Source organism: Pinus tabuliformis, chromosome 5_2 (genome assembly GCF_031772625.1).
Source record: "Pinus tabuliformis cultivar Carrire ecotype Pingquan chromosome 5_2, CPIR1, whole genome shotgun sequence".
Lineage (NCBI taxonomy): Eukaryota > Viridiplantae > Streptophyta > Pinopsida > Pinales > Pinaceae > Pinus > Pinus tabuliformis.
Genome location: NC_142306.1, coordinates 889,055,516 through 889,083,104, shown reverse-complemented (window position 1 = coordinate 889,083,104; position 27,589 = coordinate 889,055,516). Strand labels below are relative to the sequence as shown.

Sequence of the window (27,589 nt, the reverse complement as noted above, 5' to 3'; positions counted from 1 at the left end):
TAAGGGATTCACTTAATTAGGCATTTAACTAAAATAAACCAAGATTTTTGCATCTCACCTTGTTAATTTAGGCAACAATGGTATGTTCTATGCTTTAGAGCAATTTTACTTCAATTTCTTTATTAGCCCAGTATCAATATTCAGATTAGCAATCACATCAACATGATAGTAAAATGCAGATAGAACATAAATATAAACAGTAGAAAACAAGCCAAGACAAGAGGACACAAGATGTGGCATTAGCGAGGGAAAAACCCCAATGTGGGGAAACCCTTGATCAAATCTTCTTTTAGTCTTCAAAGTTCAACAGAGAGAGATAGTACAATTTACAAATCTGATAATTTATAACAACAGCAAAAGAGCCCTAACCAGAAAAGACAACGTTGGTCAACAGGGCAGTTTTGACCCTCAGCAAATTAGTCAACTTCAGTCAACTTCATCCTCCAAACAGCAAGATAAAACCCTCAAAATAGTAAAATTCAACCCAGTCAAAGTTTGGTCAAATAGCCCACCTACAGTCAGCCCTAGCTGCAGTCAACGCTGGTTAATAGTCAACGTTTAGCCTTGATTTTTGTGCCCATAAATGCGGCCTGCCCAAACAGAGATAGCCCTCACAAAAACGCGTCAAAGGAGGTCAACACATGCTGGTCAACGCTTGGTCAAACTGTCCAAAAATTCGGTCTCCTGAAATTTCAGCCTCCTGAAATTTCAGCCTCTTGAAATTTCGGACTTGTGGAGAGAGAGAGAGGCCCAGAAATCCGTACCCAATCAATCAGGAGAGAGAAAGAGGCCCAGAAATCCGTACCCAATCAATCAGGAGAGAGAGAGAGAAGTGTGAAGAGAGAGAGAGAAGTGTGAAGATGAGTGTGTCCAAATGAGGCTAAATCACCTTCTATTTATATGCAACATTGAGGATGAATAAACGTGACTGTTGGGCTTCTAAGCCTAATTTGTACATGTCAGAATCGGATGATCTTTAGACCAATCCTACAACTCTCGGAGAGAAGAATCCTAGAAAAATATCAGCTGTCATAAATAAGATGACCCATGTGGAGTTTGGCCCTAGTTTTCAATTTTAACACTCCCTCTCAACTAGGGAGAACTCCATCTGCTAATCCATCTACCAATCTATACTATCTCTGCCATCAATGCACTGTTCTGCTCTCCTGAACTATGAAGAAGAAGAAGTGATCGAGAATGTATCATACCACTCAAAGTCAGTCCCAATCTAAGCCTAATTTGTACATGTCAGAATCGGATGATCTTTAGACCAATCCTACAACTCTCGGAGAGAAGAATCCTAGAAAAATATCAGCTGTCATAAATAAGATGACCCATGTGGAGTTTGGCCCTAGTTTCCAATTTTAACACTCCCTCTCAACTAGGGAGAACTCCATCTGCTAATCCATCTACCAATCTGTACTATCTCTGCCATCAATGCATTGTTCTGCTCTCCTGAACTATGAAGAAGAAGAAGTGATCGAGAATGTATCATACCACTCAAAGTCGGTCCCAATCAAAGGAGACTGTGTCATGCAACTCTTACTGACCCGAAGTCAGTTCCAATCAAAAGAGAGTGTCTCATACCACTCTTACTGACCCGAAGTCAGTTCCAATTGATCCCAGATCAATATCGGTCATCCTAGCATAGGGAGTACGGTAGTGCATGATGCGTCCATTGGTAGTACTATGGTCCCTATCCTCATTTCCCTACTCATTGGCCAGATGAGAAGTACTTCCCATGAGTCCCAGACTGCATGGGTAGGATGTCTCAGCAGGAGAAGGATGAACCACTCATCCTGCCTACATGTCGCCAAGGGGTATCGCAGGGGAAGGTTGAACCACTCACAATGTACACAGCAAACCACTAGGGGGAGGCTAAACCACTCACCCTATGGTTGCTCATCGCTCCAAGGAGCCCAAGCCCCCCGGAGCTCCCAGAGCTCAATGTCCATACAGGACCCTCATAAGAGGGTGTCTCCACGACTCCAAGTCGTTCTTGGAAGGGCAAGAACTTGACCTTCCCCAGGGGCTTTGTCAGAATATCGGCGACTTGCTCATTAGTCCCAATGTGATGGAGCCTTATTGCTCCTCGTTGTACCATATCCCGGATAAAGTGGTACCTGATATCTATATGCTTGGAGCGATCATGAAACACAGGATTCTTTGATAATCGAATCACACTCTAGTTGTCGCAAAGGATCACGGTGTATCTAGCACATGTCCAAACAGCTCACTGAAGAGCTTCCTCAACCAGACAGCTTCATAGGAGGCCATACTAGCAGCTATGTATTCGGCCTCGACGGTGCTCAAGGCAACCGATTTTTGCTTCCTGCTCATCCAGGATATTGAAGCAAAACCCAAAGAAAAACAGCATCCAGAAGTGCTCTTGCAATCCACCACACTGCCAGCCCAATTAGCATCAGAATAACCATGCAGCCTCACATCTCCGGCAGTGTATCTCAGTCCATGAGTGATTGTGCCCCGAAGATATCTCAAAAGATTCTTGGCACCAATCCAATGTATATGATGAGGCTCAACCATATATTGGCTCAATGTGTTAACTACAAAACATATGTCTGAACAGGAGTTCACCAAGAACATCAGTGCTCCTATGAGTTGACAATACTCAGAAGCATTTCCCAATTCAAGTCCAGCAGCACTACCACATAACTTCTTAAAGTTAAGTTCCATCGGAGTAGTCACAGGCTTGCAGTCCACCATCCCAAATCTTTCCAATATCTTCACAACATATTTTCCTTGAGAAAAGAAAATTCCACCTGGCTTTTGCCAGACCTCCAACCCTAGGAAATAGTGCATCGGTCCTAGGTCCTTCATCTCAAATTCAGAAGCCAACTCTCTCTTACATTTGTGAATGAGAGGGTTTACACTTCCATCAGCTCCATGCTTGATTTTGTAGAGCCACTTAGAAGTGGCAATCGATTTGTCCTGGGGTCTAGGGACCACATCCTAGACATCATTCTTCATAATCAACTCGTATTCTTCATTCATAGCATCCTTCCATACTTTATGCTTCACAGCTTCTTCAAATGATAAAGGCTCATTTCGAATGATAGTGCTCATGGCGGTCAAATATCCTTGATACTTGTTCGGCTTCTTGCTTTCACGGAAAGTCCCCCTTGGTGCAATGTGTCTCTCGGCATCTTCAAGAGTCTCCCTAAGCCATGAGGGTCTCCTTTTGGAGGAGGAGGGCTCATGAGGAGTAGGATCAATGGGATCCCTAGGTTCATCAATATTAGGCATCGTTTCGTCTTTTGCACCCTGATTTCCAATGTCAGCTTTTTTGTCCTTCCTTGGGATAGGAAGGTTGTTGATCTTCTTGAGGGCCATATCTTCGTCAAAGGTGACATCATGACTTATCTCAACTTCCTTTTGACCAACCACATCATTCTGCTCATGAGTGTATGGCATTGTAGTCTCCCCCTTAATACCAACTTCTCTGCAATAATCTTGGAATTCATTGGATTCATACTCGGTCCCATTATCAGTCTTTAATATCTCGATTTTCTTCTCGAATTGGTTTTCGATCAAGGCTTTGAAGTGTCGAAACCAGGTGAACACTTCATCCTTCTTCTTCAAGAAGTAGATCCAAGTCTTGCAAGAATAATCATCCGTGAAGGTGAGATACTATAACTATCCTCCCAAAGAGTTTACAGGCATCATACCAGATATGTCAGAGTGTATCAATTGCAATATATTTGTGGTCTTGCTATTATTGGAGGGGGATGGTCCCCTTGTAAGTTTTCCTTTGGCACATCCCGGGCATACACCTTCATGCTCTACTTTGAACTCGGGCATACCTGTCACCATCTGTCTCACATCGGATAGGGCCTTATAATGAAGATGGGCAAACCTTTTGATCCAAAATGGATCCAGTTTGCCTCCGAATCGAAGTCTTCAAATGTAGATGAAAGTGGGATCAAGTTGAAGTGCTCGTCGATACGATTCCAACGGCGCATAAATACGAGTCCGGATGGAGAAATTAGAGCCAGTCAAAGTTTATGGAAAATTAGGGCAAAAAAAGTCAAAAGTCAAAGGTTAACAACTTAACAGTCAACGGTCAATGGTCAACCAAGTCAATGCCTATGTCAGTAAGGCCACGTGTCAACCCGAGAATGAGCCACAGGTCCTAGATGATGTTAGCAGAGGAGGTGACGTGGCAGATTGTGATTGGTTCATATGGGCCAATCCGATGCTGACACATGGCAGCCCGGATTTTGCCCAATTTGGCCTTATTTCCAAAATTTTGGGGATCAGGGAGGATCGAACCCCTGACCTCCCGAAGTGGCAACGTTTTTGTCGAAACGAACTCACTAGATGAGCTACCGCAAGCCTTGGTAACGGAAGCGGTGAGTTTGTATTTATGTTGTATCGGGGATTTCACCAAAAAAAGGTCAAGCGGTCGGGGTCAACCCCACAACCACCGGACCTTAGAAGTTATTGTTACCGCATATGTATCCCACATTCACCGCAAAACCAAGCCACATGTGGAATATTAATACCATATGATTAATGTTAAACCAACAGAACAACGGAGCCAACACATACCATATCACATATCCAATGTATAACGTAACCAATGGCAGAATGGTCGGGTGGGGGTTTCGAACCCTTGACCCACCAAAACACTATATATGCAATGCTTTAACATGCCTCTGCTAACCAACATGTCAACAGTTCGGGCTTGAAACAAAGCCGAACCAATTTTTATTTAAACTGTGCAGGTGCCGAACCCGCCATACCACCAACGCGCAGTCTGAGGTGGTTTTTATGCAGGCAGAGGTGGTTTTTTCCAAACAGAGGGTGGTTTTGCAGGGACAGAGGTGGTTTTGGACCATTCTAGGGGGTCTAGAGGTCACAGTGGCCAAATATGGTCAAGTTTATACTCGTTTGACTCGAAATTTCGAGCTGAACGCAGTGGTGAGGTCCATTTTCTCATTTGAGACTCTGTTTTTGAGCTCATCCATGTAACAGCATTTTGAAGACAAAATAAAGAGGTCAGCACTGGAAGCGAAAGGACCAGGAGATGTAGCCAGAAAGTTTGGTGAACTCCTTTATTAAATTTGGCTGTGTTGATGTGTTTGAATGTGTTTTCAACTTGTTTATGTGTTTATGTTATTTGCAATCTTTTCGATCCGTTGCACTAAGTAACATAAGCAAATTCACACAAAGTCTATAATACCTTTTTCATTAACAGATCAAGTGGTATTAGAGCAGCAAGGTTTTTAAGGTTTGACAAGTTTGTGTGAAGATTTGAATGCTTACTAGGTTGAGGCTCGGACGAGGTGAAGGTGAACTTATTGAGGCAAATCCAGAGATTGGAAGGGTCTTTTTACAAAGAAGGATGGCAGATGAAACTCCACTTGGGTCAGAATCTCAATTCTTGCATAGTTTCATGATGATACGTGCAATGGTGGAAGAGATGTATCACGAATTTAAGAAGAACAAAGATGAAGGCACTTCATCACCTAAAGATCAAGAAGATAAGGGAAAGGGAGAAATGCTTCCCCCACCTTCTCCTCCATCATCACCATCATCGTCATCATCATCCTCTTCTTCTCATAAATCTAGTCCTTCTAAGAAGAAAAAAAGAAATCCTCTTTGATCAGATTAGATGTAAAATTTGATTTGCCAATTTATGATGGAGAACTTCACGCTGAAAAGCTTGATAATTGGGTAAGACAAATTGAAGTGTATTGCAGGGTGCAGAAAGTTGTTTCATAAAGGAAGACGATCCAGCTTGCTAGCCTTCGACTTGGAGGAACCACACTTGTATGGTGGGATGGCAGGACACAAGCAGATCTCCAAAAGCATGGTAAAATCATTTCAACTTGGAACGAATTTGTTTCTGCCATTAAAAAGCAATTTTATCCTTTGGCTTATATGCAACAAGCAATGATGAGTTGGCAAATACTACGTCAATTAAGAGGTCAAAGTGTTCAAAATTATACTCAGGAATTCCGTAAGAGGGCTTTAACATTAGGCATATCATTGGACTCACGAGAGACATTGTTGAAATACATAGGTGGTCTTCATAGTGAAGCATACCATACTTATGTTTAATCCAACTAGCTTAGATGATGTATCGGTCCAAGCAACTCATCTAGAAGCTAGACGCAAAAATGTAACCCGAGATGTTGAGAAATCATCCAAACCTATTGAAAGCAAGAAGAAACTTAAATGGAAGGAGAAGAAAACAAACACTGTGAAGAAAGATAAACCTTCATCCACTCATTGTAAGAAGGAAGGACACGATGAGGCACACTGCTGGTCATTGCATCCGGAATTGAAGCCTAAGAAGTTTGGGAGTAAAGAGCGGAAGAATGTTGCTACAAGGACTTGGGATCAGATTCAGGTGACGAGACAACAGTTACAGCTACAAGTATAAAAGGTAAAGATTCTAAAGCATCTACAAGTACTTCTTCGCATTCTATTGATAATGATAATGATGAGAGGAAAAGAAATGAGCTATTTCACATTAGAGTCATTTCCAAGCATACTAAAATTGATACTTTATTTGATAGTGGGTCACAAGTTAATTTGATTTCTAAAGCAATTGTAAAGAAGTTGGGTCTAGAAACAAAACCTCATAAAAAGCCATATCCATTAGGTTGGGTGTGTGATAAAACTAAACTACAAGTTACGAAACAATGTAAACTTCGTTTTGCTATTGGGTCAAAGTTTGTAGATGAGGTTGAGTTAGACATAGTCCCATTGGACATATGTGGAATTGTATTAGGAAGTCCATACTTGTACGATAGAAATGCTATCTTCTATCGAACTGAAAATAAGTATCAACTCACTAAGGATGGAATTGAATATATTGTAAGGGCTCATAAACTCAAAGATAATTTCTCTCTCATAAATTCAGGACAGATGAAAAGAATTGTAAATTCAAGTAAACAATTTTTACTTATGATTGTAAAAGCAAAGGATATTGATAAATCTGATGCTTTCCAAGGTTGTAATCCTAAACAGAAAGCAAATATAGTTAAAGTTGTTTCCGATTATGATATTCTATTTCAAGAGCCTAAAGGGCTTCCACCCAAGCGAGAGATAGAACATGAGATTTATTTGCAGCAAGATGCTCCACTACCTAACATTGGAATGTACAGGTTATCATCTCTAGAGAATGCAGAGATAAAGAAGCAGGTACAGGAGTTGCTCGATCAAGGGTTTATTCGACCAAGCACATCACCATGCGGATCACCTATTGTGTTAGTGCGAAAGAAAGACGGTTCGTGGAGAATGTGCATTGATTTTAGAGCATTAAATAAAATCACAATAAAAAATCGTTATACTCTTCCTCGTATTGATGATTTGTTAGATCAGTTAAAAGATGCAATTTACTTCTCTAAATTGGACTTGCGAAGCAGCTACCATCATATCAGAGTTGCAGAACAGGATGTATGGAAAACTGCTTTCAAAACAAAGCAAGGACTCTATGAATGGATGGTTATGCCTTTTGGCTTAACTAATGCTCCAGCTACATTCATGTGAGTCATGAATGATGTATTTAGGCCATTCATTGATGATTTTGTAATAGTCTATTTAGATGATATTCTTGTTTTCAGTAGAACATGGGATGAACATGTAAAGCATGTAAAGCAGGTTTTAGATGTTTTGAAAAGAGAAAATCTCTATGTAAAACTGTCAAAATGTGAATTTGGCAGAACGTATTTGAATTATTTGGGTTATATTGTAGGGGTGGTGAATTGAAGATAGATCCCTCTAAGGTTGAAGTCATTGTAAATTGGCCTAAGCCCAATACTGCTACAAAAGTTAGAAGTTTCTTAGGGGTAGCACAATATTGGAGAAAGTTTATTGCTAACATTTCTTTGATTGCAGCTCCTTTACATGCTTTGACAAGTGCGAAACAGGTGTTTCAGTGGGAGGCAAACAGCGGAAAGCCTTCGACACATTGAAGGAAAGGATTAGTACAGTGCCAGTACTAGCACTGCCAGATCTTCAGCATCCATTTGAGATCGAGACAAATGCAAGTGAATATGCCATGGGGGCAGTGTTGATGCAGCACAAAAAGCCTATATGCTTTCATTCTGAGACATTCACATCAGCAATAGTTAACTATCCTACATATGATAAAGAATTGTATGCATTAGTTCAGAGTGTTAAAAAGTGGAAACATTACATAATGGGTAAAGAAACAATCATACACACAGATCATCAACCACTACAATACTTACACTCGCAAACTAAATTGCAACAATCAAGACACTATCGATGGATGGGTTTCCTACAGCAATTTCATCTTGTTATTAGATATAATAAGGGCATACATAATAAGGTTGAAAACATGTTATCAAGACCAATTATAAATGCATCCACAATACTTAAGCATAATTTGGTAATTCAAGAAAGTTACATTAAACAATATGCTCAAGACACAGATTTTAAGGATGTATATGCAACTTTAAGTCATGGCAAGCAGATAGAAGAATTAGATTATTTCATAAAGGACAAACTCTCATATCATTTGGGAAAGTTATGCATTCCACAAACTGAAAGAGTTAATTAGATTCAAGAAGCACATACTCCTCTCATATCAAGTCATTTTGGTGTTAGTAAAAGAGTTGCACAATTACAAAGATTCTATTATTGGCCACAAATGAATGAGACAGTTTCTAGATATATTAAAGGATGTACTATGTGTGCTACAAGCAAGCCAAGTAATAGAAAATTAGGCTTGTATACTCCACTTCCAATTCCTTCTCATCCTTGGGAAAGTGTTTCCATGGATTTTGTTGGGGGATTGCCAAAGTCTAGAAAGGGTCATGATTATTTGTATGTAGTTGTGGATAGGTTAAGTAAAATGTATATTTTGACACCATGTAATAAATAGGTCACAGCTGAACAAACTGCAAAGTTGTTCTTTCAAAATGTATGGGTTCATTTTGGGTTACCCACTTCTATTGTATCTGATCGAGATTCTCGATTTGTCAGGAAATTTTGGTCAAGTCTATGGGAGTTAATGGACACAAAGTTAAAGAAGAGCACGACATTTCATCCGCAAACAGATGGTCAGACAGAAGTGGTCAACAGGATAGTGATACAGTTGCTTCAAGGATATTGCAGCAAGCATCCCAAACTTTGGGATGAGCATTTGTGTTATGTGCAGCATGCTTACAACCATGCAAAACATTCTTCTACTCAGAGATCTCCTTTTGAGACTTGTTTTGGTTTTATACCAAAGTCTCCCTTGGATTTTGTCTTTGGTAAAGACATAGCAGTTGATGGACACAATGATGTGGACAAAGCAACCAAGTTCATTGAACAAATCCAGGAAATTCACCAGGCAGTACAGGAACAGCTGGAAAAAAAGCCAAGCAAAGTATAAAGCACGGCATGACAAGCATCGAGTTGAGCATAGTTTTCAAGTTGGTGATCAAGTATGGTCGTACATCAGCAAAGAAAAACTGCAAGAGGAAGGTAAAAAGTCGAAAACTTGCAATTGTATGAGCCTTCATTGATTGAAGATCCGAAGAGCAAGGTCAGCTACCTTTCATTGAAGATCTTTTGCCCAAGTATCTCAATGAGCTACAGGAGGATACAGTTCTTGACAGGAGGATAAGGACTTCGCGATGGGGAAATGTTGAGTATCTTCGAGTTGGACTCAAAGGTACAAATCCAAGTAAAGCACGATGGATAGAGATTGGAAAAGTGAAGGAAGTTTATCCTCACTTACTCGACAGCTAAAACCAACTTTTGGTGGTCCAAAAGCTTCCAGTGGGGAGGAGTGATCCAAAATGGATCCAGTTTTGCCTTCGGATCAAAGTCTTCAATTGCAGATGAAATTAGAATCAAGTTGAAGTGCTCATCGATACAATTCCAACGGTGTGAACAGCACGTAAAATCTGAGTCTGGATGGAGAAGTTAGAGCTAGTCAAAGTTTATGGAAAATTAGGGCAAAAAAAGTCAAAAGTCAAAGGCTAACAATCAACGGTCAACGATCAACCAAGTGAATACCTACGTTAGCAGGGACACGTGTCAACCCAGGAATGAGCCACGGGTCCTGGATGATGTTAGCAAAGGAGGTGACGTGGTAGATTGTGATTGGTTTATACGGGCCAATCTGGTGCTGACACATGGTAGCCCGAATTTTGCCTAATTTGGCCTTATTTCCAAAATTTTGGGGATGAGGGAGGATCGAACCCCTGACCTCCCAGAGTGGCAACGTTTTCGCCAGAACCAGCTCACTAGATGAGCTATCGCAGGCCTTGGTAACAGAAGCGGTGAGTTTGTATTTATGTTGTATCGGGGGTTTCGCCGGAAAAACGCCGGACGGTCGGGGTCAACCCCACGACCGTCGGACCTTTGAAGTTATCGTTATCACATATATATCCCACATTCACCGCAAGACCAAGCCACGTGGAATACCAATGGCGGAATGGACACTCCCTTGCATAGTGGCCAAACTTATTGCAAACAAAGCACCTGTCCTTCCATCCTCCCTTAGATCCAGGCTTTCCAAGGAAATGACCTTTAGACCCTACATTATTTCTCCTTTTGGCATGAGCAGAGAATGTAGTGGGGTTGCTTCTATTAGAAGGCATTTCTTGCTCCACCATTCTTGTTTCTTCTTGAATGCATCTCGACATCAATTCTTCAAACCCTGTAATTCGATCATTATTGAGGACGGTGGTTCTAAACACATACCACTCAGGGTGGAGTCCTCCAAGGGTGGTGAGAGTAAGTTCCCTGTCAGGAATGACTTCTCCAATCGAGAGTAGATCATTCTTGATCTTAGTAATCCTCGAGACATAGGATTGAATATCTTCGTCCTTGCCCTTCTTAATATCCTTCAACTTATTCTTGAGAAATAGAATTTGATTAGCATTACTAACCTTGAACATGTTGACCAACCTGTCGTAGATCTCCTTGGAGGTCTTCAATTCAGAGATGTAGGCCACCAGACACTTGTCAATGGAATCCCTAATAATTTTCAACTTCAGCCCTATTGTACTTGGTTTTCGCAGCATCCAGTGCATTTGAAGGAGGTTCAGGGATTTTACCTTATGAAAATTACTAGACTCGAAGGAATCCCTACTGCAGCAAATCTGAATCTACTTCACCTACTTGATTTTTAATATACATTAACCAAGTTATTCTTCTGAATACTGAAGCAATTACTTCTGCAGCCTACACTTATTAAATATTGGATCTCATGAAACAAAAAACAGAGCAAAGAACAAGATACATAGGACACTTATTTTTGGACACAATAGTCCCTGGAAAAACCCAATGCGGGAAAACCGGTGCAACAACTCTGAGGGTTTATTATTATGTAGGAGAAATATCAGAATACAAATCTAGGATGCTCATCTAGCAATCTTTTACAGAGAAAATTCTGGCCTGGCAGAATTCTGGCTGATCCAGCACAAGGCTGGATAACCCTGGCTATTTCTGTTGTGGCTCTAAGTTAGCCCTGCGTCAGCTTCTATGCCCTCTGCGTCAGCGCTCCCAACTGTTCCAGCAGTTCCCAGCAATTTCAGTTGTTCCGAAAGTTTTGGATTCTGCGTGACAGGCAGCTTTTATGTGTCAACTCCCCCTACTACTGCGTTGCCATTGCGTCAGCTGTTCCGGCAGTTCTCGACAGTTTCGACTGTTTCGACAGTTATGGATTCTGCGTGACAAACAACTTTTTTGCGTTGCCTCTCTGCAAGCTCTCTCCGCCTCTCTGTCAGTATTCTCTGAAAATTCCTTCTCTCAGATTCTCACCACCCCTCTACTGCAAGATCTCCCCAATCGATTTTCCTCCTAAGAACTTCTCACCTCAGAAAATCGATTTCCTCAATCTCTCTGTGTGTATTTCCAAATGAATCCCAAGCCTCCATTTTATACTTTTCCTGTTGAGTCTTCAACGACCAAGATTAAGTCTCTAATCGAAGGCTAAGATTAAATTAGACTTGATCCTCGTCTCTTAGAAGCTTCTCATCCATATTTTCATTAATACCCATTAATATTTTAATTTTCCTAAGTTTAGACTTAGGAACCCCATTAAAAATATTAATTATTTTAATAAAATACAATCCGTGTGGAATTTCTTCAAACGATTTCTAGGTATTGGAGAGGCTAAGGCACATGAGATCTCCAAGACCTAGAAATCGTTTGAAGAAATTCCACACGGATGAAGAGATATTAAAATAATTAATATTTTTTAATGGGTTCCTAAGTCATTCCTAAGTCTAAACTTAGGAAAATAAAAATATTAATGTGTATTAATATAAAATGGGTGAGAAAGTTCTAAGTGACAAGAATCAAGCCAGTTCTAATCTTAGTCGATGACTAGGGACTTAATCTCAGTCGTTGAATCGTCAACTGTAAAAGTATAAGAGGAGGCTTGAGGGTTAGTTGGATATACACCAAGAGAGATCAAGAATTCGATTTTCTGGGGCGAGGTTTGCTGAGGACATCGAGTTAGTGATCAGTGGCAGCAACGGACAGTTTAGCAAGGAATTTTCATCCGAGGCTGAAGAATACATAGCAGAGAGGCAGCGCAGTGCTAGGAGAGACAGTGCAGGCCCTATAAGGGCTGATGCAGAGGCTGAAGAGCTTACGCATAGGACGCAGAAGGCTGACGCAGGTGACGCAAAAGCCGTAGAGGCTGATGCTGGGCCTCAGAGGCAGTGCTAGGGAGATTTTGTAGGGAAGACTGAGAGCAGATCAGCAAATTCTGAGCCTGGGAGGGTGACACAGATCCTAGAGGAGTGGCGCAGTTCCAGAGCAATGCTTGGAGCAGCTTTTGTTGTCCAACATAAGGAACAGCCATAGTCACTATGGGGTTTTATCATCCGTTTTCTGATTTTCCAAAATATCTGTCTCCAGATAGAGGTACTACTACCAAGAATATTCTCTGTTGGGTGAGCCATTTCTGGCACCCTAGTGGTATTCACAAAATCTGCTTAATAATACAAACCCTCTATATGTTGCACCAATTTTCCCGAATTGGGTTTTTCAGGGACAATTGTCCAAAAATAATGGTGTCCCTTGTGTTATTGTCTCAGTTTATTTCAGTGCATGATCTGTATATTTGTGAAGGTTGCAATAGTGTTTACTTCGATGTTTACGCAATTAAATAATTTTTTAATGTAAAGAACAAGTAGGAGATTGTAAACCAGTAAATTGCAGGAGTTTCTGGTGTGTTAGATTCAAGAATTTTCACATGGTATCGGAGCGATTGCGGATCAGTGGCGACTAAAGACACCAGCCAAGAAAATCTAAGAATTTGCAGCAGAGAAGCAGCTGTCCCGAGAGACAACGTTATTCCAGAGTCGAAGAGGCGAGAGGAGGAGTGACGCAATGCAGAAAATGTGACACAGAGACTCACGCAGTGCCTGCGACAGCATTTTGAGCCGGGAGAGGAAGACGCAATAGCTGGGAGGAGCCCACATGGTAGCTGCGTCAACTATCCAAGCCAACGCAGAGGCAGAGGCAGGGAAATCAGGCTTACGCAGTGCCAAGTCATATTTCTAAGCCAAGAAGGATTGAGGCAGTAGCCAGGGGGAGCTGATCCAGCACTCACTGTGATTGCGCAAAGCCAAAAGGGCTCAAATTCTTCAGTTGTCGGGGCTAAGGGAGCCGTGCAGATTTTGAATTGTGGAGCTGGTGGGACGTTGTGTCTGTTAGTGCCGAACAGTGTCTAAGGAGACTGAACCAAGGTAGAGGGAAGCACTACCTCGACAAGTTTCTAGCCAAGAAATCTAGATCTGGGTTACAGCGGCAAAGGAGGATTGGAGAGGAGTGATTCGACAGTTGGTCATAGGATTTCCAAGAGGGAAATCAGGACTCAGAGGGAGTCTAGAGAAGAGGAGCAGAGATGGTAGTGAACGGATTGAGGGATCAGGACAAATTGGACGAGGCTTCCAATTTTGTCATCTAGAAGGCCAGGATCCTGGCAATCCTAGATAAACATCGCATCAAGGACTATGCCTTGAAAACAGTTGTTGTCCCAGTTGACCCTAATGCAAATGAGAAGTATGAGGAGGCCGAGGCGAAGGCGAAATGCATGATTCTAGACGGGGTCAAGGATCATGTCATACCACATATTGTTGAGAAGAACACAGCAAGGGAGATGTGGCAGACGCTGACCACCTTATACTAGGGCTCTTCCGTGCAGCGAAAGATGTTATTAGAGAATCAGCTAAGGTCATATCAGATGCAAAATGGAGAGAAGATAGATCTGTTCCTTCTCAGGTTGCAAGGAATTCGCGACCAACTTACTTCCATGGGGTCTACACCGGATCCAAAGTTCATGGTCAGGACTGCTCTGAATGTAGTCTCCGAGGACTGGGAGACGTTTGTCCAAAGCATTTTGGGCAGAGTGACTCTCCCTAGTTGGGAGGATATGTGGGCAGCTCTTTGACAAGAAGAGCTCAAGAGATTGGCCAAGGCAAGGAGTAGCGGTAAGGGAGTTCAAATCAAGAAAGAGGAGGAGGATGATGCAACTCTAGTATCTACAGGACAACAAGGGGTTCAGAAGAGAAAGAAGAAAAACATCTCCAAGGTCAAGTGCTTCAACTGTGGGGAGTTGGGACATTATGCCTCTTAGTGCCCCAGGAAGAAAGGCAAGGGAGAAGCTTTCGACTCAAAGGCTGCTCCAGCAAAGGCGGAGAAGGATGTTGAGATTGATGACGATTGTGCCATGAGTGCTCATGCGCCTCTAGAGAAGAGGTGGGGAGACATAGAGTTGTAGTCGAGAGGACTACATGCAGGGGCAAGATCCTTGAGGTGCCCAAACTCTTGGATCACATACGGCTACGGGAGCCCTTAACGACAGTAGCATGATGACAGGTGTCGAGTGGAGCAAGGTGTGATGGAGCGGCAAGGCAGTGCTAGAGTGCAGAAATCTGTAGCAGCGCAGTGGAGGTTGCAGCAATGCGAGAGGCACAAAAGAGGTTGCAGCAGCGCAGTGGCAGCAGAGGTGGCTTCAGCATCACGAGGCTTCCAGACTGACCAGGATGTCAGTATTTGGGTGAAGTCAGTTACTTACTTCTCGGTAACTGAGTTGCAGTGCAGCAGTTAGCAATGGCAGTGCTATGGGCAGCATGATGCAGCATATTGAGAAGGAGTTGCAGTACATATGTAGCAGTGGCAATGGTAGCGTCATGGGCAGCAGTACAAGAAGCAACAGTGCAGTGGATGTGGGGCAGCAGGCCTAGCATCAGCACAGAGGACCAATGCGGAGGATCAGTGTGATGTTTTTATGTTGAAGCATTACTAGAGCACATTCCTCGCTAAGAGGGAGTGTTGATTTTTGGTAGCATCGGATGTGCTCTAGCCATGAAATTTGGTGGAGAGGCTAAGGCACATGAGATCTCCAAGACCCAAAAATCATTTGGAGAAATTCCACCCGGATGAAGAGATATTAAAATAATTAATATTTTTTAATGGGTTCCTAAGTCTAAACTTAGGAAAATAAAAATATTAATGTGTATTAATATAAAATGGGTGAGAAAGTTCTAAGTGATGAGGATCAAGCAAGTTCTAATCTTAGCCGTTGATTAGGGACTTAATCTCTGTTTTTGAATCGTCAAAAGGAAAAGTATAAGAGGAGGCTTGAGGGTCAGTTGGAGATACACCAAGAGAGATCAAGAATTCGATTTTCTGGGGCGAGGTTTGCTGAGGAAATCGAGTTAGTGATCAGTTGCAGCGACGGGCAATTCAGCAAGGGAATTTCATCCGAGGCTGAAGAATACATAGCAGAGAGGCAGCGCCGTGCTGGGAGAGACAGCGCGGGCCCTAGAAGGGTTGATGCAGAGGCCGAAGAGCTGATGCAAAGGACACAGAAGGCTGACACAAGTGAAGCAAAAGTCATAGAGGCTGACGCTGGGCCTCAGAGGCAGCGCTAGGGAGATTTTGTGGGCAGACTAAGAGCAAAATAGCAGATTCTGAGCCGGAGAGGGTGACGTAGATCCTAGAGTGACGCAGTTCCAAAGTAGTGCTTGGAGCAGCTTTCAATGTCCAGCATAAGGAACAGTCAGAGTCACTGTGGGGTTTGATCATCCGTTTGTTGATTTGTCGAAATATCTGTCTCCGAATAGAGATACTATTGCCAAAGATATTCTCTGTTGGGTGAGCCATTTCTAGCACCCTAGTTGTACTCACGAAATCTGCTTAATAATACAAACCCTCTATATGCTGCACCGGTTTTCCTGAATTGGGTTTCTCCGGGGACAATTGTCCAAAAATAACAGTATCCCTTATGTTATTGTCTCAGTTTATTTCAGTGCATGATTTGTATGTTTGTGAAGGCTGCAATAGTGTTTACTTCGATCTTTATGCAGTTAAATAACTTGTTAATAAAAGAACAAGTAGGAGATTGTAAACCAGTAAATTGTAGCAGGGGTTTCTAATGCATTAGATTTAGGAATTTTCACAACTCCCCCTTAGCAAGGAAAGTGCTCTAGCAACAAGATCTACCTGCATGCTGCTCTATTTCTAAAGCACCTCCTTTCTGCACTACTGCTACCACCAACACTATGTTGTTGTTGCTACTGTACTGCTCCCCATGACACTGCCACTGCTGCATCTGTACTACAGCTCCCTCTCAAACATTGCATCTGCTATACTCCTAACACTGCATCCGTACTGCAACTCAATTGCTGAGAGAAGAAACTAAAAAACATCCAAAATTAGCTAAACTTAACTGTGTTCAGCATAACACAATGAATGTTGGAATTTGACTATTGCTGATCCTGACCCTCTGAATCTTCTGCGCTGCTACTGACTTCTGCATTGTGCCATCTGCACTATTGTCAACCTTGCTCTGTGCTGATCAGCCTCTGGTCCCCAACTACTGCATCTGCCCTCCAAACACTCCATTGCATCATCTGACACTAAGTCCATCTCGCTACTGCTAAATCTTGGGCTCCCATAGCAAGGCATTGATCTAAGATGTGGACTCCTCAAGGATCCTGCCCACATGTAGTCCTCCCAACTACAACTCAATATCGCCCCATCTCCCTCTTGGAGATGCGTGGGCACTCATGGCAAACTCATCCTCGTCAATCTTTGCTGAAGCCGCCTTAGGATCATGTTTCTCATCCTTCTCCTTTTTCTTCAAGGGACACTAGGACGCATAATGGCCCATCTCGCCACAACTGAAACATTTCACCTTCGAAATGTCCTTCTTTCACTTTGGCTTTTGTTGTCCCTTCGATGCTAGAGCTGTGTTCTCCTCCTCCTCCTTCGTCTTTGTGCCACTCCCACTGCTACCATTGAGGTTGACCTTTACTAGGTCCCTCCTTAACTCCTCATGTTGAAGAGCCGCCCACATCTCCTCCCATGAAGGTAGTTTTTCTCTGCCTAATATGATTTGGACGAAAACTTGTCATTCATCTGAGACTCCATTCAGGGCTATCCTCACCATCGCGGTTGGCTGAGGAGTGGACCCCACTACAGCAAGCTGGTCTCTAGTGTCCTGAAGACGCTGAAGATAGAGGTTCACCCCTTCTCCTTTCTGCATCAAAGTTCGTTGCAACTTCTGCTCCAAATACATCTTTTGTTGTTCGGAAGAGACTTCCTACAGAGAAGACAAGGCTTCCCACATCTCTTGGGCTGTATCCTTGCCCTGCAAGTGTGAGTCCACATGATCTTGAACTCCACAGAGAATGAGCCTCTTTGCCTTCCCCTGCTCGGCCTTGTACTTCTTCTTTTGATCAGCAGGAACAACAACACTTTTGACGTAGGCCTCGAGATCATATTCCTCCAAAACAACTAAGATTTAGGTCTTCCATATGACATAGTTGGAAGCACCTTCCAACTTGTCCTGATCTCTAAGCCATGCGATGCCATCTCACCCAACTGTTGAACTGACTCCTCTAGTCACTACTTAGCACTGCTCAGCAAGTGAGAAATTCAAACTTTCTGGCAGAAAATTCTCTCAGGAGAAAATTTCCCTTCTACGTGTCTTCGTTCTTTCCAACGGATTTTTGCTCGGACAGAAACTGCGCCCTTCAAGCACTGCGCTGAGGCTCTGCATCACTCCCTTTGCCTTTGCAAACTCACGAACAGGAAATCGTACCTTTGTCGTCTCACTCAGAGAGAGATTTCCTCAAATCTGCTTCCCAGCAAGGACTACGCAATCCCTTCAAGGGGATTCGAATTTCTGCCAAGTGCAGCTTTCGGCCTCACTGCTCAGCACTTGATCTTCTCTTCCTGTTTCAAAATCAATCCTCTGATACCATGTGAAAATTCTTAGACTCGAAGGAACCCCTACTGCAGCAAATCTAAATCTACTTCACCTACTTGATTTTTAATATACTTTAACCAAGATATTCTTCTGAATACTGAAGCAAATTACTTTTGCAGCCTACACTTATTAAATATTTGATCTCATGAAACAAAAAACAAAGCAAAGAAAGAGAGACATAGGACACAATAGTCCCCGGAAAAACCCAATGCGAGAAAACCAATGCAGCAACTCTGAGGGTTTATTATTATGCAGGAGAAATATCTGAATACAAATCTAGGATACTCATCTAGCAATCCTTTACAGAGAAAATACTGGCGGAAAATCTGAGTGAGTTTTACCTCACATCACTCGACAGAATCCGGTTGATCCAGCAAAAGACTAGCTAACCCTGGCTATTTCTGCGTTGGCTCTACATCAGCCCTGTATCACCTTCTTTGCCCTCTGCATCAGCTCTCCCGACTATTCCGGCAATTTCAATTGCTCAGGCAGTTCTGGATTCTGCGTGACAGGTAGCTTTTCTGCGTCAACTCTCCCGGCTTTTGCGCTGCCTCTCTGCAAGCTCTCTCTGCCTCTCTGTCAGTATTCTCCGAAAAGTCCTTCTCCCGGATTCTCACTGCCCCTCTGTTGCAAGATCTCCCCAATCGATTTTCCTCCTGAGAACTTCTCACCTCAGAAAATCGATTTCCAAAATCTCTCTATGTGTATTTCCAAATGAGCCCTAAACCTCCATTTAATACTTTTCCTGTTGAGTCTTCAACGACCGAGATTAAGTCTCTAATCAACGACTAAATTAGACTTGATCCTCGTCTCTTAGAAGCTTCTCACCCATATTTTCATTAATACCCATTAATATTTTAATTTTCCTAAGTTTAGACTTAGGAACCCCATTAAAAATATTAATTATTTTAATAAAATACAATCCAGGTGGAATTTCACCAAACGGTTTCTGGGTTCTTTAGAACTCATGTGCCTTAGCCTCTCCACTAATTTTCAAGGCTAGATCACTTCCGATGCTACAAAAAACTAACATACCCTACACATAGTCCATCGCTTCTTTTTCTTCCAAAGTCAAATCAAAAGACATCTTCCATCCATGATAGTCAAATTTATCATGGAGCTTGTCTTCAACTGGGAAGTAGGATGAGGAACCCATTGAACCTTTTGTCCTTGTCCAACTGTCTTTGGTGATTTCTCTTTCACTCTTGCTTGGGCTTTGTCTTCACCTCAGCTCTGATACCATGTTAATTTTAGGGAACAATGCTATGTTCTATGCTTTAGAGCAATTTTACTTCAATTTCTTTATTAACCCAGTATCAATATTCAAATTAGCAATCACATCAACGTGATAGTAAAATGCAAATAGAACATAAACACAAACAGTGGAAGACAAGCCAAGACAAGAGGACACACAGTGTGGCACCAGCTAGGCACAAACCCCAATGTGGGGAAACCCTTGATCAAATCTTCTTTTAGTCTTCAATAGTTTAGCAGAGAGAGATAGTACAATTTACAAATCTGATAATTTATAACAGCAACAAAAGAGCCCTAACCAGAAAAGTCAACGTTGGTCAACAGGGCAGTTTTGACCCTCAGCAAATCGGTCAACTTCAGTGAACTTCGGCCTCCAAACAGTGAGATAAAACAGCCCTCAAAACAGTCAAATTTAGCCCAGTCAATTTCTATTCAAACAACCCACCTGCAGTCAACCCTAGTTGTAGTCAACGCTGGTCAACAATCAACGTTTAGCCTCGATTTCTGTGTCCATAAATGTCGCTTGCCCAAACAGAGATAGCCCTCACAAAAACGCAATCAAAGGAGGTCAACGCATGCTAGTCAACGCTTAGTCAAACTGTCCATAAATTCGGCCTCCTGAGATTTCACTCTCCTGAAATTTCAACATCCTGAAATTTCGAGCTTGTGGAGAGAGAGAGAGGCCCAGAAATCCATACCCAATCAATGAGGAGAGAAAGAGAGAAGTATGAAGATGAATGTGTCGAAATGAGGCTAAGTCGCCTTCTATTTATATGCAACATTGAGGATGAATAGACGTGACTGTTGGGCTTCTCAGCCTACAGAAGTCTGTTGGCCGACCTTGACAATTTGACCATAATCAAAATAAATTCATAACTTCATTTGTACATGTCAGAATTGGATGATCTTTAGATCAATCCTACACCTCTCGGAGAGAGGAATCCTAGAAAAATATCAATTGTCATAAATAAGATGACCCATGTGGAGTTTGGCCCTAGTTGCCAATTTTAACACACCTAGATTGTAGGACTTGCACTTCATATAGAATAGCTAAGCGTCTCTTAAGTAGTGATTGTTGATCCAATCATTTGGTACTTAATCAATATAAAGCAAGTAGTTGACTCCATTAGGCATTGGTCTCATTAAAATAATTCGAGATAATCTATTAGCTTGCTAAAATCAACCAAGTGGCTAGGCCATTCAATCGTGTCTCTTGGATTTGTTGGTTGCCAACAAATCTCACATTCTCACATTCCATAGGGACTACCCTCATAGCTTGTTGTTGGGAGACAGCTAGAACGAAGTGGACAAGGATCAGAGTGACAATCCCTGCCCTAAGCCACTGTCGCACTGTGCCTATACAATTTGAGTGACAACAGCTCCAATCCATGAAAAGATTACAATAAAGAGGACTAAGATTGAAGGTTTCTTCCACACTCCTCCACCTGTGCCATTGCCACTCAAACCAAGTCCATTATTAACAGCCACTAAAACTTAAAAGAAGCAACACAAGGATGCAACTTTCAAATACATGGCTAGATGTGGTAAGATGCAAATATCCTTTCAATGTTTCACTATCATCATATAACCAACTTATGTTAGATGTCATCACCAATGCAGGTAAGGGCTTCAAAGGGCCTATCAATTGGGTTTATCTAGGATGGTTGGGATGAATGATTGTTATCCTCCCCATCCAAGTTCAATTCTCGCAAGTGACAGATGAACTCATATCAAGTATCTTGTTGTAATGGAATCAAGCCTTTTTGTTTAACAACCTCGAGCCCTAAAGCATATCTTACCCTTGCCCACAGGCTTCGGTGGGGTGCTTTGTTATATGGAAAAAAAAAAAGGTTTAGGAGGGCCCAGTTTTCATGACATCAAGGGAATTTTTATAGAATGAAGTTGGATCCATAAATGTGTACCTTAAGGGTTTTAATGAGTCATACACCAAAAAAACCTGCACCATCATGTCAAATTGCTTGTATACAAGGAACCGTGCTTTTGAAATAAATGGATGCATCTAATCAGAAGAAAGATTCCCAAATAATCAATTGAGATTTTGGATGAGGTATTTATGGAAGTGAGGGTGGAGAATGGTGTACAAGTCATCATTGATAATGCCTCTAACTATATCGAAAGGAAACACAAGACCGTATTCTATACCCCATGAACTACACATTACTTAGACCTCGTGCTCGAGGATATATGCAAACTAGCGTATGTAAAGAAGGTAATTTATCATGCCAAGTGCATTCCCAAATTCATCTACAACCACACATGGGTTGTTAGGTCCCTAGAATACTAGTGTAGCCCCCATATTGTTATTGTTGTGCCCATATTAGGTCCCTATAGTACTATTGTAGCCCCCTTATTGTTATTATTGTGCCCCATAGAAGCTCACTAATGTTATTGTTGAGCCCTTACATTATTATTGCTATGTGGGCCCTAATTATATTTTGACCCATTAGACTCCTATATATACCAAGGAGGTTTTGTCATTTCAATCATCCAAGAATTGTTCATTTATGTGATGTAAAGGGAGGTTTCCCCCTCGAACAAACTTATTGATCTATCTTTTCTTCTATTTTCTGATCTGGTTACATAACATTTGGTATCAGAACTTCCAATTCTAGGGTTTCGCTGCTTCAAACAAGTCATCTTGGAATTTTCGCTATAACTTTTTTTCTACGATGCTTCAAAAGATGAAATTTCGACCACATGGAGCCAAAATCTTGGTGAGCTTTGTGTAAAAAATTCAAATTTTGGTTCGTTATATTTTCTAAGATATGGTCCAAATAAGTTAGGGTTTCTACGTGCTCCAAAATTCAGTCTCAAACAGGTGACCTAGGGAAATTTGTTGCAGTGGAAGATCACATTGAGCATCAACAACAAGTTCTCCAACTCTTAAAGGATAATTTGACTCTAGCACAGAATCGAATGAAACAACAGGCAGATCAACATCGTAATGAAAGAAGTTTTGATGTCGGCAATTAGGTATTTTTACGACTATAACCATACAAACAAATGTCTCTCAAGCAAGCTAAGAAGGATAATAAATTATCACCCAAGTACTATGACCCTTATAAGGTGCTGCAAAATTTTGGTACTATGGCATACAAATTAGAGTTGCCTGCATCTTCGCGAGTACATCAAGTTTTCCATGTTTCATGTTTAAAGAAGGTTATAGGTGACAAGCTCCCAATTCAAACTATATTGCCAAAACTTGACAAGGAAGGAAAAATCATATTGAAGCCAAAAGCAATCATAGAAAAAAGAATATGACAGCTAAGGAATCGATCAATTTCGGAGTATTTCATAAAGTGGAAGAACTCACCTGCTGAGGATTCCACATGGGAGGATGAACAATTCATACAAAAGAATCTGGAACTACTCAAGCGTTGAGGACAACACATTTTTGAAGGAGAGGGGCATGGTAGGTCCCTAGAATACTAGTGTAGCCCTCATATTGTTATTGTTGTGCCCATGTTAGGTCCCTATAGTACTATTGTAGCCCCCTTATTGTTATTATTGTGCCCCACAGTAGCCCACTAATGTTATTGTTGAGCCCTTACATTATTATTGTTGTGTAGGCCCTAATTATATTTTGACCCCTTAGACTCCTATATATACCAACAGGTTTTGTCATTTGAACCATCCAAGATTTGTTCATTTATGTGATGTAAAAGGAGGTTGGCCCCTTGAAGAGGCTTATTTTTCAAATCGTTGATCTATCTTTTCTTCTTTTTTTTAATTTGGTTACATAACATGGATATTGAACTTGATGAGGATAAACAAGGGGCATGGAACTTGTTAAGCCTACCCTCACCAAATTTGCAACAAACTTCCTTGCATTGCCATCTCTTATTTCCCAAGTGCAGAACTTGAGGAAAATGTTTTCATTTGATAACTAGAGCAGATCTTAGTGACCCTGGAAGGATGATAGGAAAGACATTTGTATGAAAGCTTTTGAAAACAATGTTTGGCCTAAAGCATAAGAGATTATGAAAGTTGTTGAGACTTTTATTAAGGAGTTATTAGTGGTGAATGGGGATAAATTGACCATGGGTTTCATTCATGAGGCCATGGATTAGGCCAAAGAGAAAATAAGGGACCAAAATAAAAACAGAAAGTGTGGAACTATCTAGAAGATCATTGATAATAGATGGAACAACCAACTACATCAACCTGTACATGCAACTGAGTATTACTTGGACGACATGTACCATTACAAAACCATGTTAAACTTTGGAGTATAGGAACTTGGGAAGGTCAAAGATGGATAGTACACTTGCCTAGAGTACATGGTACCTGATCAAAAAATCCAAGATGACATACATCAAAAAATCCCTACCTTTAGTCAAGGTAAAAATACTTCTATCAAACAAATAGTTGTTCATGCAAGAGGTGGACCAACCAAGTAAGCAATTCCAAAATTATAGAGTTCAAGCATCCATTGTTCCAGTAGTTACAATTTTCTTGAATTTTGTAACTTTTTCTTTGATTGACCACAACTACATGGTGGGAATCATTTGGTATAAAATTATAAATGCCTTCAATTGCCTAGGTTTGTGATTTGGATCATGAATCAAACTTGTAGCACTTTTGGGTGTGAGAGCAATTGATCTATATTTGAGAGCATTCACATGAAGAAGAGAAACTATTAGGCACAACAACAATTGAATTTGTCTTGATACAACCGTCAACTAAGGCACAACCAATTGCGAAACCAAACACATGAGGTAGATCCCATTGTCTTGGAGGATGTTTATCCCTCCTCAAGATGGGTCATGGGGAATCGAACAGCAGAATTTGAGGATGATTACTAAGGTGGATGACTTGGATCCACAGTCAGCACCAAGCACTATTACAGCTACCAATGTCCCTAGAGGGTCAAAGCAAAGGCCAAAGGAGGAGGCAGAGGGTGTCATGGATGATAGAGAGCACAATTTAGGGAATTGTTTGATCATGAAGATGTCTAGTTATTTGCTGTACATGTAGGCTATAGTTTGTTTCTTTTTGGACTCTAGATACCATTTAGAGCCTCAATGTTTATGTAATCCATTTTTTGCTATATTCACCCTTACATGTTATATACATAAGCAAACCTCACATATTTGTTATCCAATGGTTCGAATTTACATTGATATACATGAATATATCTATCTTTTACCATATTTTGCATATTTAATGTAATTTTTTGTAGATCGGTTCATGGGGTAGTTCTAGTTCTGTACTGGTCAAACCCTCAACCAATTCACAAACTGGTAAACAGGCTAGTTTTGGTTCCCTATTGGTCAAGCGCTCAACCAGTTCCAATCCTGATTCCAATTATAATACCTTTGATTCTAATATATAAAGGTTGTAGGTCGGTCAAGGCTAGGGCCTATATGTGCTGGGTGGCTAGTATATGGCTAAGCTTGTAAATACCTACGAGTCATCGTAGGTCATGTAGGCCCTAGCATGGGTGACATACAACCTTTTTGCACCAAGAGTAGTAAGGTGCATCTATAACCCAGGTAAATGTGATTGAAATCCGTAGAAATGAAATGACAAAATTGAAAAATAGTCAAACATAATAATAACAAACAAAAACAAAAAACCACAACTATAAAACTCTATAATAAAATAAACCAGTATAAAGTCATCTTAACCCTTGATCTTTTAAGCACCGAGATAATTATGTCTCTCTTTCTTCTGATTCGTCTAGGTGCTTAGGTGCTTATTAGATCTGGGGTTCAGAGGATCTATCTTAGTATATATTAAGATAGCTACACAACAACAGTAGTTCAATTTGACTATTGAATCACAAAGTAACCTTGAAAATCTAGCTGTAGACTTAGCAAAATGAGTTAGGTTCGGTAAAAATTTGGTCCTCCATTTAGTCCTCTGAATTGTATACAAAGTAATATAGGCCCAATAAAAGGGCAGTTTCAAAAGTAACGTACATTGATGGCCAATTAAATAGGTCAATGAGGCTCGGGACTCTGGAAAATACAGTGAAGCAAATAAAACAAGTTGAAGATTGCAGCATGTTACTGCAGATTTCCAACTTTTCGTTCATTGAAAAGCTTTCCATTTAATATTTTGTTTTCCCTGTCGTTTGGCCAAGGCTAGAACACGCTTCACGACTGTATTTTGAGAAAGAAATCGTTTGTGATAGAAATATAAATGCATACAACCAATTTAGTGGAGAGCAGGATTAGAGACCTTTGAAAATGAGTTTCTGTCCCCGAGGAAGCACATTGGTGAGAGTTTGAAGATGAACTTTAAGATCTTTCACAGTTGCCGTAACAGGGAGCTCGGCCCTCAATGAGTCACCTGCGAATTTTACGTTTAGAGCTATGGAGGTTTCTGAGGATCCTGCCTCCATTTCCATTATGCCAGAGAATAGTCGAACAGCGGGGTCGCAGATCGCAGAACAGCTTATATATTCACTCGGAATGAACAAATAGTTAGATTCAAAGGGTGTCTGATTTATTATTTATAACTAAAGTAAATTAATGACACAAGACATACCAGGAAAAAATATTAAAAACAAAAGTTTTATCTACGATGAAATTAAATTAATCATAAAACAAAAACAAAAACAAAAGTTTGGTTGCTCGTGGAAACAAATTATACCTCCCATTTCTCTAAATAACATATTCATGTATCTTTGTCATTAATAAAAGAAATACAAAAGTTGAATTGAAAGCTCGTGTTGGCCTCTAACCACATTATTTCTTTTTCCGCCGGTGGATGTTAAAAATAATTTTTTTTTTTTCCTTTCATATACTTTTATCATTAAAGATAAATGTGTGATGTTAGTGAATTGCAAAAAGTTAAAAGAGTTTTAATTTCTTCTTAATTTGAATGGGAATTTTGTTTAAATTTATATTTTTTTTAGATAAGTTGTGTGTAATTAGAATGGATAGTTCACGAGTCATTGTTAGTAAAAACTTGTGACTTTATAAGGGTTAAAACATTTGAAAACACTTTCATATGGAGGTTTTACTAAGGGATGCATATCTTTCCAGCCTTATCACAACACGTCAATATTAATCATCTTGTGACTTTGTAAGGGTTGAAACATCTGAAAACACTTTTATAAGGAGGTTTTACTAAGGGATACATATCTTTCGAGCCTTATCACAACAGGTCAATACTAATCATTCAACATGTACAACTCTATTTCCATTTGAATTTGAACATGTGATCTTCAAGGAGGAAACATGTATTCTTAACCATTAGGGCCACTCGAGTTATATCTTCACAAGTTATAGTTTTACTAATTGATGAAAATTTTAATTGTGGAACTTCCCTCTAGCAATTAAGTATATTTTAAGATTATTTAGATAGTTGAGATTTGAAAAAAGTGAGTGAATTTGGGCAAAACATTACCTCGCTAAAATAAGAAATATAACAATATTAATTAATTTGAAAAAGAAAAGAAAAAACACTCACTAAAAAGCTAGAGATTTTTCAATTTTTTTTCAATTTAATAAGAAATCAACAATATGCCTTCAACATCTCTTTGCAATACAGGCTCAAGTCTAATGGCTACTGTTAGCGCTTGAAATTTCACCTCAGGCTGAGAAAGGCAAACCTCAAGGCAACATCAAACCATTTAGCCTCGTAGCTAGCCCTACGGGGCAGGAAAAGGCTCTCTCTGATCTATCTCGATAAAATTTTCAATAGATGAGATGACCAATAAGGTAACACTGATATTAGGCTAGTAAACTGATAAAAAGGGTTGATTTGGGGTTTTTTGGGTTTTTGATGGCAAATTGAGGAGAGGGCAATTTTGGGTGCGGGGATTGGACACAGTTTCTGCAGGGGGTTCCTTGGGGCGAGGTAGGAGACAGTGTTGATGCCTTTATTTGAGGTGGATGGTCAGGAATGAAAGGTGAAGAGCTAAAGAGAGCAAACAATAACTTTGAATTCTCTTTAGACAGTAGAAAACATTGAAATTAAACAAACTTAAAAGCAGAGCATGGCAAGCATAAATTCTTACTTTAACACTTCATTTGTTTAATGTGCAGAAGTAAAAGAAAGGAAGTGAGTCACATAACAAGCTTACAAGTACATTGAGAAACACACCATCAACACATGAGTCCACAAGAATCC

General features: G+C 40.7%; 1 protein-coding gene across 1 annotated transcript in view; it reads right to left on the bottom strand.

Annotated features, from left to right (window-relative positions):
* The window catches only part of LOC149162158 (LRR/ubiquitin-like domain protein), a 367,705-nt gene extending 341,760 nt beyond the window's left edge, over nucleotides 1-25,945 (bottom strand). Inside the window, exon 1 of the mRNA XM_089437164.1 lies at nucleotides 25,691-25,945. Coding sequence (XP_089293290.1) covers nucleotides 25,691-25,859 — 169 coding nt within the window. The 5' untranslated portion in view covers nucleotides 25,860-25,945. The remainder of the gene's footprint in view (nucleotides 1-25,690) is intronic.
* Between the last annotated feature and the right edge of the window lie 1,644 nt (nucleotides 25,946-27,589).